The 17,717-nt window shown below is 39.9% G+C and overlaps 1 protein-coding gene across 2 annotated transcripts in view; it reads right to left on the bottom strand.

The window, feature by feature from the left end:
* LOC145455084 (alpha/beta hydrolase domain-containing protein 17B-like) overlaps positions 1 to 17,717 on the bottom strand; it is a 152,545-nt gene that overhangs the window by 1,771 nt on the left and 133,057 nt on the right. The window contains exons 2-9 of one of the 2 annotated variants that reach the window (XM_080333033.1): positions 16,180 to 16,439; positions 16,016 to 16,081; positions 14,684 to 14,759; positions 13,745 to 13,911; positions 12,409 to 12,533; positions 12,135 to 12,335; positions 11,673 to 11,810; positions 10,109 to 10,623 (exon numbers count right to left, since the gene is read on the bottom strand). In XM_080333033.1, the coding sequence (XP_080189159.1) occupies positions 10,290 to 10,623; positions 11,673 to 11,810; positions 12,135 to 12,335; positions 12,409 to 12,533; positions 13,745 to 13,911; positions 14,684 to 14,759; positions 16,016 to 16,081; positions 16,180 to 16,362 (1,290 nt within the window). In that variant the 5' untranslated portion in view covers positions 16,363 to 16,439 and the 3' untranslated portion in view covers positions 10,109 to 10,289. Of the gene's footprint in view, positions 1 to 1,923; positions 2,058 to 2,600; positions 2,781 to 3,112; positions 3,394 to 7,862; positions 8,166 to 10,108; positions 10,624 to 11,672; positions 11,811 to 12,134; positions 12,336 to 12,408; positions 12,534 to 13,744; positions 13,912 to 14,683; positions 14,760 to 16,015; positions 16,082 to 16,179; positions 16,440 to 17,717 lie in introns of those variants that run through there. The other variant, XM_080333034.1, reaches the window with a different exon arrangement.

Raw genomic sequence — 17,717 nt, 5'->3', positions numbered from 1 at the left:
ATATTGTACAGCAACAGATATGAATAACAGTTTTTTTTAAAGGGGACGTTGACATGGCGCACTGCAATGGCTTAAGTGCTAGACCTGTCCACGTATTGACTAATTTCATCCCGATAAGACGATGCCATTCAAACAGAGCTTAAAATAAATTTTTAGCGGCACAAGATATTTATCTACACTAAATCAACGACAAGAACATCAAAAACAAATTGAAGAGCTTTACAGATATTCACAGATACTGCTTCACAAGTTTTCGGTTGGATACGGATTGTTACATCTTACATCAATGACCGATATCAGGAGAGAAGGATGTTTTAACAGCAAGGACAGAAAGCTAATTACAAAAATCAAATGGCAACTTTGTACATTCAGGAGATTGTGGATATACTGCCTCTTTCCCTGTTCACAGTATTAGTAACAAACCACCACACACACTCACAGGAGGCATCTATTCGCTCAAAAATATCAGATTACACATTTCACTAATGGTATTGTTGTTCATGCTGTGTGTAGACCTTTTCTCTAGCTTGCTAGATATTCACCAGGGACATTAATTTGGCAATTACCAGTGTGCCAAGCTATTTCTGTACGAGTCGGATTCTCAAATTGCATTAAAATCACATTCCAAACGAATGGTAACTAGCCAGCACCATGTCTATAGTGGACAGACTATTCTTTGTTCTTACTTATCATCGTTGTCAGTTTCACAAGTCGTACCACGATTACTCACTCACATCTTGAACTCAATCCAGTCTCGCAGTTCAGAACAAACAATAACAGGTCTACATAATAGCAAAAATGCGATATTTTCACGCGCTCTGCCAACCGTACAGTACATCAATTCATATTGCAGTTCAGGCGGGTATTAGGACAAGAGTAATGCATTAAGGGAGTCACAAGGAAACAAATAAATAATTGAATGAGAATATAGGGAATCAAATCCCTCTTGTCCAATTAGCAGAATATCGTATTAATGACAGAACGCTAGAAATCGATTCAAAGGTAGGATCCAAGCAAAAAATAACCAAGGAAAAATCAGGTTGAAAATCCATACATATTGACCGACATAGAAGATCGTGCCATTTTTTGGATTAATTCCCTTAATGCATGGGTGCTGTCAACTGTGAATCGTTTTGACCTATGCAGTAATTAAGGTGATCAATAAGGAAATAGACTACAACGGATACAACATTGCGCACAGCGCTCACAGCCATGACATCACCCGGTGATGATGGGATGAAAACACAGCAAGTGATTTATCATTGTTTGTAATGAACACAGTCCTTTGTAATTCCTTATGCCGAAATAGTTGGCCACCTTAGCAAGAAGATGGTTAATGAGATTTGGAGTAATTATCTTTCATAAGAATTAGTACAGCTCCTTGAAAGTATTACAATTGAATTGAATTCCTGGAATCAAGAGGTTTAAAATTCTATTCTGCCATCAAAGGCCAGCCAAGGCACTTCAAATTATAGTTTCGACGGTGACGTGACAGAATACGCTTATCGCGAAATGGTCAGTAAGTAGGCCTAATACCCAGCCTGGCAGCTTCTATAACACAAACACATCCCCATTAATTTAGGCATCGATTCTACCACCAGATTACCAAAGTAATGCACATGATAAACAGCTAAAACAATTTTAACAGCGTCATGAGTAACAAAAATATATATGTTGGTGATAAACGAAGCTGATATTAATACAAGCATAAAGAAGCTAGGCAATTGTTGAAATTATTGTCCATAGGATTATTTTTGGAAATCAAGAGCAATTAACATTAGACGAACCAACAATAACTCATTGACATCCAAAAAAAGCCTAAGCAATCTAAAACCACATGATCAGAAAGGCGTAAACTTGGAATCTACCTTGGCAAATACATGATAATTACGGCCTATTGGATACAGTGAGTGCGTCACGAACCTTCAACCCATAAAGGGGCAACAGGCTTTTGGCAGCGTTCGTAGATTCCAAGCCCGTGTGAGAAGTCAACAACTTCATCCTCAGTACCATGAATGACGAGAACACGAGAAGTTACCTTGGCGACTTTGTTTATGCTGGAAACATAGAATGCAGTTAGAACTATACATTATTATGCTTCTAACATGGCAAATTTTTATCCTGGCATTGGCTACAGTAAAACTTAACGAATAGGCAGCAAAGAGGGAGATCATAATTGTCATTAAATCATTACCAGCGGATCTGAAATCATTTTTTAGTTCTTCAATTCAACAACAATAGCACCAGGTCAAACTACTGGCAGTGTCCTTTTTGGTTCTTGTGTCACCATTGTGTCCTTAATTAAAGCATGCCTATTATAAATCCTATCATTTGGCAATAAGTGTCCGAACAACAATTCCTTACATCTTTTGGTGATAGGCGTGATAAATATGAATGAGAAATCATACGAAGGATATCGACACACTTACAATGTTGTCTGTATTGCACTGGCACAAAAGGTGGCTACCTAAAATCATGCAATGGGGGGTGCTTTTACTAATATGACAAGTCGGCAGTTATGGCAGATATATCAAACTATAAAGCAAACAATTCGGACAAGGTTATGGACAAATATATAGCCAGCAAACAGGGTGCCTTACCTGGGAAATGGATCGAAGCACCACGTTCGTTTTGTTCCAGGGAATGCAACTCTCATCCCAGAGAGCAGCGGCGAATGGAGGATGACCGCCGCACACTCGTATTTCTTCGCGAGGTCAATGGTTGGCACAGTGCCAATACTTTGCCCGTATAAAATTACTCGATCGGGACTTATCCCGTACCTGCAAAATCAGCAAAACTAGTTACGCCTACCATTGAGCAATGGCGAGCGAGCTGCATGGATAATGTAAATTTGTACACGAGGTTAGCATGGACAATGGAAGTTTATGAACTAGGTCTGTTGAAATAACAGGTTAAATAGAATAGGAAATGTGCTGTATTTCCTGTAAGCAAACAACGAGTCCCTAACCATCAGTCTGGATTTCGCATTCCTCAGAATGATTCAAAATTAGCAACACCAAATACAGATAGTTCAGAACTGTTAGCAAAAAGCCAAATCTCTCATCCCATTCCAGTTATTGAGATAGAAAATGTAGACAATGATCATTATTACGTTTTCCTTAGACTTTGCCATGCAGCTTCTATATCCGCGTAGACATTCTTTTCGGACGGCGATCCCGTACTCGCGCCGTAACCGGAATAATCATACGAAAATATGTTAACTCCCAAACGCGCACCGAGTCCCACGTAAAATGAGCTCATCTGGCCGAGATCGACGGCGTTTCCGTGGGAGAAGAGAATGGTAAAGTTGGGCGGAGGCGCGCCATGAGTGGTCGGGCATTTGACGAACATACAAGGAATACGATTACCCTTTGACGTTGGCGTCATGTACACCTGTCAAGCATAAAGGGTTTTCAGACAGAGGAAAAATATACATGGCTAGGAAATGTTATATATACAAAATTCATTGATATTAGAGACGCTTTTATCCTTTGAGCAGGGATAGGTAGTTGGGTGCAATGATCTGAGTACTTCAATCAGAATCGAGATACGAGAATTAGAGCTTCAATACTATCTTCCATTATGTAGGCTACGCCTTGAAACCTCAATTGGTTGTATCGCAGCACACAAAACTTGTAGTACCAGAAATCCAAAGTTACGCAGGTTAGTGGAAACGACATGACATGAAGTAGTGATCATCCCACAGCATTGTCACAAAGTGCAGGAAATAGGTATGGTCAAAATCAGGCCAAACTATCATTAATCTAGTGTAGAACTGGCATTGCATTCTTTGTGGTCACATAAAAGGTAGCCTACATGTTTGAACTTTTCACATCATCCACACGGTTATGGCATCATAATGAACGATACTCTAATACTAAAAGCCTAATAATTCAGAATCAAATCACCAAAATACTCGATATTCCCCAGCCCTCTCCCGACTCGAGAATATCTATTCAAAGCAATTGACTAATGCAAATGTGATGACACAGACAGAATTTCTCAAAGCTGCATATTCGATCATATGGTATCTACTTCCGAGCACAAGGCAACATTTCTAATAGTAGAGTAGGCCTACAATAAACCTATAACCTGCAGACCTACAACTACAAGAACATGGTGAATGTTTACGTTTGTATGTAGTTCTACATAAAGATGGCTGCATGTGTACATGCGTTTTTTCCAAAATTAGTAACCAAAGTTGGTGAGTTATCTCAACACAATGTGATGTATTGTGTAGCTACAGTGACAGGTCGCAATCTTTCATGTCGTGTCACTTGTTTATAAGAACCAGTGGTCAACAACAGCCATACTATATTGGTAATATTTCCGAGTCATGACATCCATATCACAAAACTAGCTAAGGCGGTGTCACCGAAATGGACTGTAATTATAACACAGTGCATTGTAACTATGAATAGGGTCTGATGTCGTAAATAGAATACCATTCACAATATCGCAAACATGTCGGATTCATCAACGCTATGCGAAAGAATCCATGATATATTGCCACATGGGACTATATATAAGGCTTTCGATATTGATTGATTGATTGATAAATGGACATCGTAGAATCTTCTAAAATGAATCCATGTGTGCAAGAATGAAATGAACAGAATTAAAATTCATTCACTTGAAAATTAGCAACAAAAGTGGCAAGTACAACCAAAACGTTTTGGTGGCACATAAATTCAATTTGTCCCTACTAAAATATGCACTGGTGCCTCGATTTCAGTTTTTCTCAATCGTTTTCTCAAGTGCATGCAATTTTCAGAATGCTTTTTACTGCTTGGTAGGGCAAGGCAAGTGTTTGATTAATTGACACCCTCAAGTGGTATCACTACTTCAGTATCCTTTAGCAGTGCAAAAATCTTGGGGTTGAAGAGATAAATACATTACTAATATCAAGGAACATGATTAGGAATGGGAAAAATTGACTCACAGCCAAATTTAATCACCTCAAATATCCTCGCCTCATTTTGAAGCGAGACAAGTTATTTATTATTGTTGCAGATTTTGAGATATTTTCCAATGACAAACAGGCAGCGGCAAGTGAAAAGAAAGACAAGTTCATCACTCCGATTCCTGCATCTTAAATGTCAAATTAAATGTCAATGAATGAGTCGAACCGTAAGTTTCACGTTTGTGCCGAAACTTACTAATGATGCCGGACAGTAGACAAATATAGACAGTGCTGATTTTGCGGCGTGAAGAAACCACAACCGATATTTCAATGTGTGAAATTTGTCACAAGAGACTAAATTGGTGGAGGCTTTTCCGAAGCAGATAAGTCACACCAGTCCCATCATAGCTACAAGACAACAGAACGTAACGGCTAGGGACTTGGTGACTGCTTATTTGAGCCCCGTGACATTTTATAGTCACCCATTTGTGCGTGCCACGGACACACATTCCATAGTGTATTTCATATATGGCCACATTACAGTTCAGTGATGTGCGAAATCACTAAATGGCTTATTCAGCACTCAAGACGTGGTTCGAATAGTATCAATAGTCAAGACTCAAATTACCCATCTCAAAGCATGATCTTTAATCATTACATATAAAACTTAAAAGCTAGTAATCATTACACAAATGTAACAGACCTGGTATACAAGACAGATACACAATGATAATTTATCTACTGATAGGTTAATAAATCTAGACCAACCACTCACAAAACAGAGGGACTGAGTGAGTATACATTCGAGTACCAGTACGGTGTCAACATAGCTTCGAAAACATCACTAATACAACAAGACTCTGAGTTCAACCGCTACAGTAGTTAGGCTACTAGGTGTGATTCTTAAATGGTAAGAAATTAGATAACGGAATAAAGACCTACATAGAGTAAGTTCTTTTAATGACACCATAGCCTAATGAAGATTCCTTAGGAAAATAGTTCTACTACTGAAAGAAACTGTAATATATTCCAAATTATAGTGATAGTTAACTAAAGTAATAGTCTCATTCAATGTTGTAATTTTACATTCAAGATACAGACATCATAAGAGCTTCTTGGAGGGGTACAGAACTTCAATATATATATAATCGAATGGAATAATTTATATAGCCTACATATTAAAATATTTTCGGCTGTACTAGAGTACCAGCCGACAATATCCGAGTTCATTTCAATATGAATATATTATTCTATTGTATACACACGTCAAATATCAGAGTCAGAGTGATGAAGTTTCAAAAAGCTGACACAATGTCTATACAGGCTGGAGCAGAGACGGACGTAGCATAGAGCCCGCGGGCCGGATCAGGCCCGTAACATGATTCAAAGCGGCCCGCGAATAGTTTTCGGTGTTAAATGATAATATGGCCTTCAATCACAGTCTTCCGCAATATTCCACCCTGTTTGGAATCGGTGTCCTGTGCTCACTCAATTCTGTGAGCACCTTACTTACTTCAACTTAGAGAATCATCGATGCTCACCAACCTGTTATATCAGGCAAAACGGCCGGCGATTCCACGTCCGGTTCTCCACTAGACTTGCTTACTACGTCAAATTATATGGACTGAAGGTTATTCCTTCCTTCCTTCGTTCAGACACAAATAATAGGTCATTGTTTTTTTTGTGTCCTACTTGCAGCCAGAGTAAAAGAACCTGTACACAACCTTGATCGACCACAGATGTCTCATTGACTTCAACAGTTATATATAAGTATAGGCTACATTACGTTGATAAATTCATCGAATACTGCTTAGGTCTCTATGCTTCAAACTCAATGCATACTTTAAATACGATTAATCCTTGTATAGATTGATAAATACGCGTTGAATGTATCGATTCAGGAATCCGGGCCGCAAAGTATTTCATTTTCCCATATCCGGCCTGGAGAAGTTGCCTGCCCCTGGTCTAGCTAGAGCAGGGGTGGGCAAACTTTTGAGGTCGCGGGCCGCATCCAACATCTGAATGCATTCGCGGGCCGCACTATATAAAATTGGGATTATAAACCAAAACGTAATATTGGCATTTACTTATATAGTGAGGACATGGAGATAATATATATGCTTATTTAAAACATTCCCAACATAGCCTTGATGATATCGTGCACGCATCATGAAACAGTGACGAGATTTCATAGGCTGGTCGACCTCAATAACCAATTTGTCAAAACTGAAGAAATGAAAGTTGGATGTCTCGATTCTTAGAACATGATTGAAATTTATATTTGTGAGCAGCGATCTTTTCATGGATTTACTAATTCCACTTCTGGTTTAGTTCCAGGACAAACAATGCTGACAACATCATAACCATGTATACTTCAAACACGCTTCTACTTTGTGTAGATAAAATATAAATACCCTAATTCTACGCATACTGAGAACGATTCTACCTAAGACACGTGCGAATCGTTTTTTATAAGCACACCACTGAAATAATTCAAAGTGGAGTATACTTTGATGGCATGGAAGGTTGCGGCTGTGGATGAGAGAATATTAAACATGAAATTCAGACTGAATAGAGAGCAAATATTATGAATGGGACGTAAATCGCGCGGAGCGCGAAATTTTTTTCAGTGGAGCTTCGCTTCAGATGCTTTCACGACTCCAAGGGGGTGCGACCCAAGATTTAAGAACCACTGCCTTGGAATAATCATGGTGAAATGTACTGAGAAAAAGTTTAATCAAGTCCTTGAATTAATTCGATTTATAGTACGCCTTTTATCAATATTTTTACTAAGTTTCTTTTTAGACTCTCGTGGGCCGCACAGAACGGTGTGGAGGGCCGCATGCGGCCCGTAGTTTGCCCACCCCTGAGCTAGAGTCTATGTACTTTAGTATTCCAATCCATTTCAGCAAATTTAAGACATTCATGATTTCTTGAAACTAATGATATTATACATTACCTCAATATTTCTTAGTTCCCGATCACTGTACTGCCATTCTGCTCGATCCGTCAGTTCAAAGCTGTACTGGGAAGTAGATTCCGAGAGAGGAACTGTGTATGTTGTTGGCTGAGGTGGTAAGAAAGCAAGCTTCGACGCAATTTGACTTGGACAAGGCGGACAACACAAAAGGCGACATAAATCCCTGAATGTCAGGGTGTTAACACCTGACATACTTCGCAGCACCTTATACCAAGCGAATAATTCCACGGCGATAATAAGTGTTATACTATGGTATATGATATCCTATCGAGACCTTATAACCTAAAAAACAACACAAACAGGTAATTATATTTCAAGATGAGAATTCCAAGCTTCATGTCTTACGAACACTGGAACACATCATGTAATTACGATCTGTCGATTTCCAGTTCCCGAATCCCGATGACAACAGTTTTTCTACAGCATAATTTTTCCACCCATAAAAAATCTAAAGAGTCATGTTCAACGTTGTGCGTGACGATCATTACCAATTGTTAGAATCGTTTTCTCAATGATATGACATGATATGATTCGGTTCGGTTTATTAGCAATTTTATCATTGCTATACATCACAAAAATCGCGATACAATGAAAAGATAGGAAGGTGTCGAAACGACTTGGAGTAGCCCACCCACCTAGCCTAGGCGAAGTAAAGAAGAGGCATGCACACTGAATGAAAAGTAATGCAGAAAATATAAGACGCAAGCGACAAAATGAGGTGGCATGTGGCGGAGGGCGAGGTCGATGTTAGGTCGTGGTCCGGTAATCCTGAAGACTGGCTAGTATGAGTAGTAGTAGAGTATGAGATATTGGAAAGGTTCCGTTGTATAACCTAGTTACTGCAGAGCTGTCAAATTTGTTACTTTATTGCCATTTAACGCACGGTCTGGCGAAATCGCCAAAAATTTCATTTTTACCGGCACATAGCAAGAAAATTACGCAATGCGGGAATAATTTTCCCCCAAAAGCCAAACAACATAGCTATAACCCACGCCCTCTAAAAATAGAGAAATTCACTCTTGGCGACTTCAACAAAATCTATAGCCTGAATAAGGTGACCCAGCGAAAATGTAATGGTTAACATTTTACTTGACAAAGGCCCAGAGCGAATTTATCTCACAAATATGCATCACAAAATCTGTAAGGTGCCAACTAAAGATGATACGTCTGAACCATAGCGAATGTATAACTTTGTTGCGAATCAATTAATTATCTGAGCTGGGAGTCTAATAGGAAAGAAAGAGTCCGATAGGTGTCGCTTTCTAATAGGCTCACTTTCGTGTCCGGTAAATACCGAGAACGACAATACCGAGAATGGACATTACATTGGAAGAGTAACGTCTGCCCGACATTTTATTCTTTTATTATTACTGATCGTCCTGCTCTAATATTCGATCAATTGCGCAACAATAATGTGAAATATTTTATTATATTCTCGGTAATGAACATTCTCAGTAGTATCTTATTATTGAAAAGGTAGGAGCGTTCCAAAATGACTTGAAGTCGTATTTTATTCAGACACCCGACTTGGTCTCTATAGCCCAGAGTAGGGATACTCAACTCAATACAGAATACTGTATTTCTCTTAGATCCGGTAGGAGTCTCACCGACCTTTTTCGGCTGGCTAACAAGGTCAACTCTCCCGCCTGAAAGCCAAATCCGCACAATGCACTCGTGGATATAATGGATTTTTCCGACCTTTTTACGTCGATTCACAGATAATTCTGGCCAGGGATATCTAGTCAGAGTTCTAGATAACCATGCTTCTGGTTTCATGACTTACAGATCCCTGATTTCACCCCAGGTTCTCCATATCACCAAGGTCATTGCTGGCAGTATTGCCTTCAACCGGTGACACATCTCGTTTAATCTCCGTGAAAAGTACTGATAGAGTTTTGAACGTATCTGCCGGTGTTAAATGACTAGGAGTACGTCCGCCATAGTAGCATTGGGCGCCTCGCCGCGCCGAAGTTCGTGAGTATTTCATTTCATTTCAACCAACACCCCAAAATCGAAAACTCAGGTAGCAATTTCTTACGGATGTTGAAATCCTCTTTTTAAAATTCTTCTAAAAAACTCTTGAGTACTTCATAAAAGCAGAGGTGCCTCGTAATCGACCAATGACCACCAGTTCTGTTTCATTGGTTGTCGTCAGATTGTATTTCGTAGAAAAGTGTTCTAATGCCACCGAGCCAGTCTTCCATGCACCGCCCCGTTAACAATAATGAAATTCTTGGAACTATTTATTTAGTAACGTATTCTCGCATAATAAAAATGTGCAGAACGTTTGCCGATATCAAATCGCCTGCGCGCAACAAAGTATATATATATATCAATTTGATACGCAAATACGAACAATTATTGCTCAAGTAAACACGAAAATGCGAATGAATATCATTCAGTTATTCAATATTGTTCGGGGTTGTACCCAAAGTAATAAAAATCGTATTGGAAAACTTTTTTCACAGCGTCTACCAATTCTCGAGAAATGTTCTGGAAAAAGCTCTTTGTGAGCGAGCTATAGTTGGTAAACGATGATGGATTAGGGAAATGTATCCACTCCTTTTTCGGATTATGTTGTTGCAAATACCCGAGAAGTCGTTCCGATTCGGAACGCAGATTCTCAAATCGTATGATGAAGTCAAAGTTGATTGCGCATGGATTGCACAGTAGGGACTGCGGTTGCCAATGGGGGTCCAGCAGTCGTGGATCCTCATTAGGTATGGCTACGACACCGTATCTGGAAACAAACACACAATCATTTGAATATGCTCGGGCTATATTACTTGGTATAAGTTTTCAAATAATTTTCATCATTACAAAACACCACATGATTGCGATACGATGAAAAGATAAGAAGGTATCAAAACGACTTGGAGTAGTCTTTGAAATCGGACATTCACCTGGGCCTATGCGATGTAAACAGGAGGCATGCACACTGAATGAATTAACTAAAAGAATAAAATACAAAAGGACAAGCGACAAAATGAGATGGCGAGATCGATATGTCAGGTCGTGGACAAGTGATTTTATTCCGATAACTTTATAATTCCGAGAATTGTAATGTCTGTCAGGGTAAAACGTCATCTTATATCCACGTGAAAGCATTGGAAACGACAGGATAACTTTTTTATGACTTTGGCTTCGTCAAGGAGGCCCATCGTCGTCATCTTTCTATTTGGGATCCTCACTGGTGTGAGGAAATATCCTACCTAATACATATGTCTATCAATATGGCTTTTACACATTACACATACAGTAATGCACGACACATTTATCAAGTTGACTCAAACAACTACTAATGGAAGAAAGTAATTTTCGTAATATCTTGAATTTCCGTATATGATTGGTGCAGACGTGCAGTTACGATAATTTTAAGGGGAACGTTGAATTAGATACGTAAACAGAGCAATAAAGATTCTTCAACATTTTTAGACTTTCGTTAAGAAACCGAGCCGAAATATGCCGTTGTTATTTGTGGTATTCATGGTCTTTGTCGACTACTATGGTCATTTGCACCAGGCCAATTTTCTTTTTCATTTTTATTCCGTGGCTGCCGAATTGTAGCACTACGGTCCACTTCTAGGCTTTTTATAAGACACCGCTTACACGGATGATGTGGCGAGGAGGAGCCTATAGATAAGCCTCCAATACTTAGGTAGGAATTGCGGACTTGTGCAGTCGACCTCGGTCGGACTCGAACCCGCAACATATTGGTGTTGCAGCTACGGATTATACCGCTACGCTATCTCGTCACCCAGCCGGTATTTGTACTCTGTAGATACATACCTTAAAAATTCCTCGAAGGTAATATTGCCGGAAAAAGCCCGGCGAGCCAAATCCAAGGCGTATTTCTGGTCAGGCTCCGAAAGTGTTTTGAATTTTGAAAGTCGAGTCATCTCGTTGATGCTTTCAACTTTAGTTTTGCTAACAGAAAAATAATCACTGTTGTATTTCCGCGATTCTATTTCCAGCAGAAACGATGTCACGCAATAGCAAGCCTGCACAAGTGCACTACTGCACATATATATGAGTTGAATTGATACCCCAACAAACGAACGATGCTGTAGCTCGTGCATGTGCTTGTGCACTTGTGCAGTGTGCACTCGTCACTCGATTTGATCATTATATCACACACACACAGACCAATACAGCCAACCCTGCTCAATCATCGTATGCAACGGTACTAATAATCACATTGACCTGTCTATTTTTCATCTCAGCACCAGTTGCCAGATCATGATAGCATACCTTTTCAGGGACAAAGTGAAGTTGGCGTCGAGAAAAATCTTCAGTCCAGTGCGCGCAATATACCGACCATGACTGTACCAATATGCCGATCTGCTACCGAACTTGTTCCTGTACGCCGACACAAGTCTATGGAATGGGTGACGGGTGACCATAAATTTCATGTTCTCGTTGAAAAGCCGTTCACATACGGACGGCGGGTGCCTGTCAAAACGAACAGACATCAAAATGGAAGAGTGTCATTTGCGTTAATTTTGTCCTAGGCTTTGCTACTTACCTCCTAATAGATTTAATTTTCCCGTAATCCAAAACCAAATCGTTCCGAGGAGCGAGATAAGCTGCGGAAAGGGAGGTTTTGCCTTTCAGGTACATCATAATAGCTTTCCAGGTAGTACACGCATTCTAAACACGAGAGCACGTATTAATATGTAGAAATCGTAGAAATCGGCATATATATGCCTGCTTGAAGATGGGGTCAAAAAGATTGGTCGACGGGGTCAACATTTTCACGGTCATATGTATTGCTCTGTATTGAATTAGTATGAAAAGGCATATATTGATCAAATAGGACATAAAATGCATAGGTTTTGAACATTTCTTGACATGCCACAACCTCCCAACCTGTAAAAAACTTCCGTATGTAGTTGATGAGAGAGAGAGAGACAGCCTTTATTTTCATCCAACCAAAATACGTAAAAAAACGGACGGCAAAGATGGATGGTACAGAAAATATGAAGGCCCAGTATTCGGTGTCAGATAGGAATGATCGATACGACCGTGAAGGTCAACTATAGTCTGATCACACCAGCATCAAACAAGTACACTTGACTCTATACAGTCTGGCTGTAAAAATGTTAGTTTAAAAAGGTAAAAGAAAAGAAAAAGTAAAGATGGTAGCAAATGATCAATGAAGCAATGTCTGCGCAAGGTAAGGACAACAGTGTTACGACGACGACAAGAGGTGATTAAGCAGGTATTTTTTAATCTATTATAAGGCAGTTCACGGATATGTTGTGGTAATTCATTCCAGATGATTGATTCTGTGAGTAGTCGATAGATCTCTTGGTTTTGTTGTTGCTATTGGGTGGGGGCAAGTAGATATTTCCTTCGATGAGGATCTCGTGTAATGGGAGCGGACATTTTTAGCAGGTATGAAAAAGTCATCAAACACATGAGGCAAACTATTGGAAAATATATGTGTATAACTTTTGATGCTTCGAAGCGATGTAGTTCGTCAACTCGTAAAATTCGATGCTTACGGTAGTAAGGCGATATATTTGGTACGTAAAGGTGCAGATGAGATCAACCGAACACGATACTACGCGAGGCATCACTAATACAACTGTCATACGAGGCAGGATAGAGCACGGCTGCTACACACAGGGGACTAACAAATTCCCAACCCAAAACTGGTGATAGTCAAAAGCATTATTTTACGCGGCTCGCATTAACCAAAACGTGACGTCAAAAACGCGATCGTCTGTCGCGTGTGTGTTATGCATGTCTGTCGCTGGAGTGCTGTTGCGTTATCAACACACAATGACGTAAATTTAACAGACAAATTCAATACACCACTACCGGCTAGTGCTATTAAATTAACCTATAGAACTTACCTTCGGCACAACGCACAGGAGAGCACCGTGTCTGTCGTCGTTTACAAACCGTCCCAAGTTGACACTCGTCGAGTACTTGCCAGGGAGTGTCTTGCATCTTTCTCGAATACCGAGCAGTCGTTCTCGATAAGGTCTGTCAGTCGACAGCGCGTGTAGGGGAAATTTTTCTGTACGAGCGGAATTGCAATATAATAATATCGTTGGGTTATATTTTTCATCCGAACAAGTCACACACAATGTACAATGCGATGTCGTGAACAGATAGGAGGGCATCCGTACCGATCCTTTACTCTAACATCTACCACGGCCTAGGGAGCCCGATGTCACGGTTCTTTTCGATGTTGATATTTTTGAAGCTGCGGCCTTTTTCTACTAGTTCTTTCCATTCCTTGTGAGTGCTTTCTTTCGTCGGGTCTTTTTCTGGGCTTTTTCGTCGTCGTAAGAACGGCAACGGCGGGGGAAGGGGAGCCCAGATAAACCTCCGACGGGAATCGAACCGACTCCGTCAGATTGGTGGGTGCTTATCGTTACCACTACGCTATCTCCCCCGCGTAACAGACATGAAAGTGGAATATTCACCGCGAGCGTTTGAGTAATTTTATCACTTCAATATGGTTTCTAGTGGATCGTAATATAATGCGCAGACAATGCGACTTTTGCCATGCACATGACTAATGACAAACAAGTTGTTAAACTCACTGACATCTGTAAATTGAGATAATACAGACTTAGAAATTGCATCGATTGCTTACAATTCACGAGCTTATAATAGCTCAAAGCGATTTTACATGTTGTTTACTTGCGACCAGCCACTTGGCCAATATATATGATATATTTGGTACGGATAGAAAAATAGATGTAGCCTGTAAGGCCTACGCCTGTCGTAACTTGCTACTCGTCGTGGGTGGTATGTTTGCTTTCCGACAAAAGTATACTCACCAAGGGGGACGTTAGTAGAAACATTCACGTACAGATTGGTCTTCCCATGCTGGTGATATGTGGAACGACTGAAGAGCTAAATGAACAAATGTGAATGATTGAATAAAATGAATATTATACATGTGTCGCGTTGAATATCATCCTCTTTAGTCGATTCGAGGGTCCGTGGACATATGAGCATGCGACATTACAGCATGCGAGACTTCGGCATGCGACAATTTGGCATGCGACACATGAGCATGTGGGTTAAACTACGGGTTAGGGGTAGGTTAGGGTTTAGGTTAGGTTAGGCTATACAGGCTAGGTTAGGTTAGGTTAGGCAATGTTTCTGGTTAGGGTAAGTTTTAGGGTTATACAGTCACATGCTGAAGTGACGCATGCTGATGTGTTCCATGCTGAACTGTCGTTTTCCATTGTGTCGCATGCACATATGTCGGGCAACCCGATTCGAGACTATGAACGTAAAGTAAATCAAGTAAAAGTCGTGCATCGCAGTGTTAGCGACAAAACTAACTCAAATATAACCAGTTGTACATCGCATAATATACGGATGAGTCAATCAATGAATGAACCGTGAAAGTCACAGGGCCAAATTCGAATTTTCCAAATCCAGGCCTTGAACTCTCACAGCAGTAATAACATAGTCGTGCACTGTTGACAGTAGATTCGCTAATAGATTAGGGTTACCATACGTCCTCTTTTAAGAGGATTTGTCCTCTTTTGTGCTTTTTTTGAAAGTGTCCTCGGAGGACGCCCTTTTGTACTCTTTTTTGAGATTTTGTCCTCTTTTTTGAAAATTTAGGTAACATTTAGAGCAAAATGCGAGTGAAATGCCGTAAATTAGCACAGAAGTGACGCTCCGGCGGGTATTTCGGAGTGAAAAACGGTGATTTGAGCTCTGAGCGGAAAGTTGACCTGTTTTTTCTTTTTAGTCAACCACCTAGCAATGTGGAGAGAAAAACGGTACTTTGAGCTCTGAGCGGAAAGTTGACCTTTTTTTAGTCATCCGTCCACAAAGTGGGAAAATTCACCGATTTTTGAGAATTCTTCTCCGGTTTTGCAAGTCTCAAATTTCTGAAAAAGTTTTAGATTTCCAAAATATGGTAAGCATATAATAGCTGCCTCTCGCAAAAAGTGACTTGCAAATCCTCGATTACTGCAACTGCACAAGTACATATACAATGTACATTGTTAGATGCACGTAAAGCCGGATGCGGTTTAACAATAAGATGTAACTCCACATGACAGATGAATGCGGATGATGTTGATGACACGTTCCCCGATCTAATGCGAACATTCGATGGCTTGATGATTGAAAATAAATTGACTTACGTAGATTGGTTTGATTTGCTGCTTCCGAGTTGCATCGTCAACGACTGTGGCTGTTGATGTCGATTTCTGAATGTTCACGATCAAAATCAATAATCTTCTCAATATGTACAATTGTACAGTACTGTGATGCTGCATTGCACAACAATATTATTTCCGATCTCTACCTTATATATATCTTGTTCGGTGTTGAAGTGAAATTCTGCGCGAATAACGCTTGCTTTGTCGGCCGTATAATATTGTGAGGTAAATAGCATAGGAATGGACAGTGTCGTGGTGATTGCAACGAATAACACAGCAGTCAACTTGCAAGTGAGCCTGCCGAGTAGGCTATTCGTCTTGAGATGCATTGAAGTCAACGTCCCGAAGCATTTGCTTGGTATACTCCGCTGGCAACATCCATGTCACTGTTACATTATCGTAAAATCTATTACAGAAAATACTTTGATATAAATTGGATAGAAGTGCACTGTACACAATACGCATGCTAGAAGTCGACCAATGATCGTGAAAAGCGTACATTGCAACAAATGTATTGCTCTCAAATGCGTGTTTCGATAGTGACCTATGTATATGACGTACGTACACAATATAAGACTGTTTTTGTTTACAGGACTTCGGTCACGTGACAAAGGTGATCAAACTAGTCTTTTGCTCCTGGTAAGTTAACATTCTAAACCTTCCTCGTAAGGTTGTGTGAACGTGTCGAAAGTAATTTGAGACTGGGCTACGTTTAGAAAGAACAGATTCCGCATCTGGATGACAAGTGAAAACCTTCAACATTGCCTTCGAATCGCTCTCACCGCTTTAGGACCAAGATTTAAAGAACTAGCAAGAAATAAAAACTGCCAATTCTCACACTAGCTGTGACTAACAGAGCATACATTCATCTTATTTCTTTTTCTAATACTGCTTTACCGGATTTTGTATATAGTTCTATACCGCATTACATTTGTATGACTGTAAGTTATAACGGACCGAAGAGAATTTCAAACTTTTATAACTGCGGGGCTCTTGCTAAGAATAATTCAGTAGCCCTGAAATATGCCTTTACCAAGTAAACCGTATATATATTTCACATTCTGACATCCCTACCAGAGTATTGTAATAATAATCATCATAATTTGTTGATATTCGCAGACATTGTGAGGCATGATTTTGAATGCTAGCTACATCGACTGAAACCAGTGTGGTGAGTATGCTGAGTACAAAGAATAGTGAGTGACGATGAAGCATCCCCGCAGGTAATAGTAGACAGTAGTGTTAGAGCTGGGCAAAGCAATAATATTATTAATGTATCCTGCAATGAAACAAAAACCATTTTCACAATCAACATAAGCTGCATAATTTTTGTACTCGACAGGTGTATTGGCTATCGCCACCTATCGGTACCGCGGTAGGTGAAATTTTGTTTGCTAGTATAATCAGACTGTGGATGTGAGATGATGGAATAGTATTGACACAGTGATCTAAAGTACGACAACACCTAACATTTGATGAACACCTGTGATTTCAGTGATAAATTCGAAAACTATCAGGGCTACGAAGGATATCGGACTGTGGAATTGTAGGTGTTTAAAGCCGCAATACAACTTTACAACATCAAGTATTCGATAAAAGGCACTTGAGGCATCCCTCTAAGACAAGAGCCTCCCGAAAAGTCTTCGAGTTATAATAAATTTAATCTTGCAATGAACTCCACAAC

The sequence above is a fragment of the Botryllus schlosseri genome, chromosome 14 (genome assembly GCF_051294905.1).
Source record: "Botryllus schlosseri isolate E-star chromosome 14, Bs_hap1, whole genome shotgun sequence".
NCBI classification, from domain to species: domain Eukaryota; kingdom Metazoa; phylum Chordata; class Ascidiacea; order Stolidobranchia; family Styelidae; genus Botryllus; species Botryllus schlosseri.
Note: the sequence above shows the minus strand (reverse complement) of the source record. Positions and strands in the feature narration are given on the sequence as shown.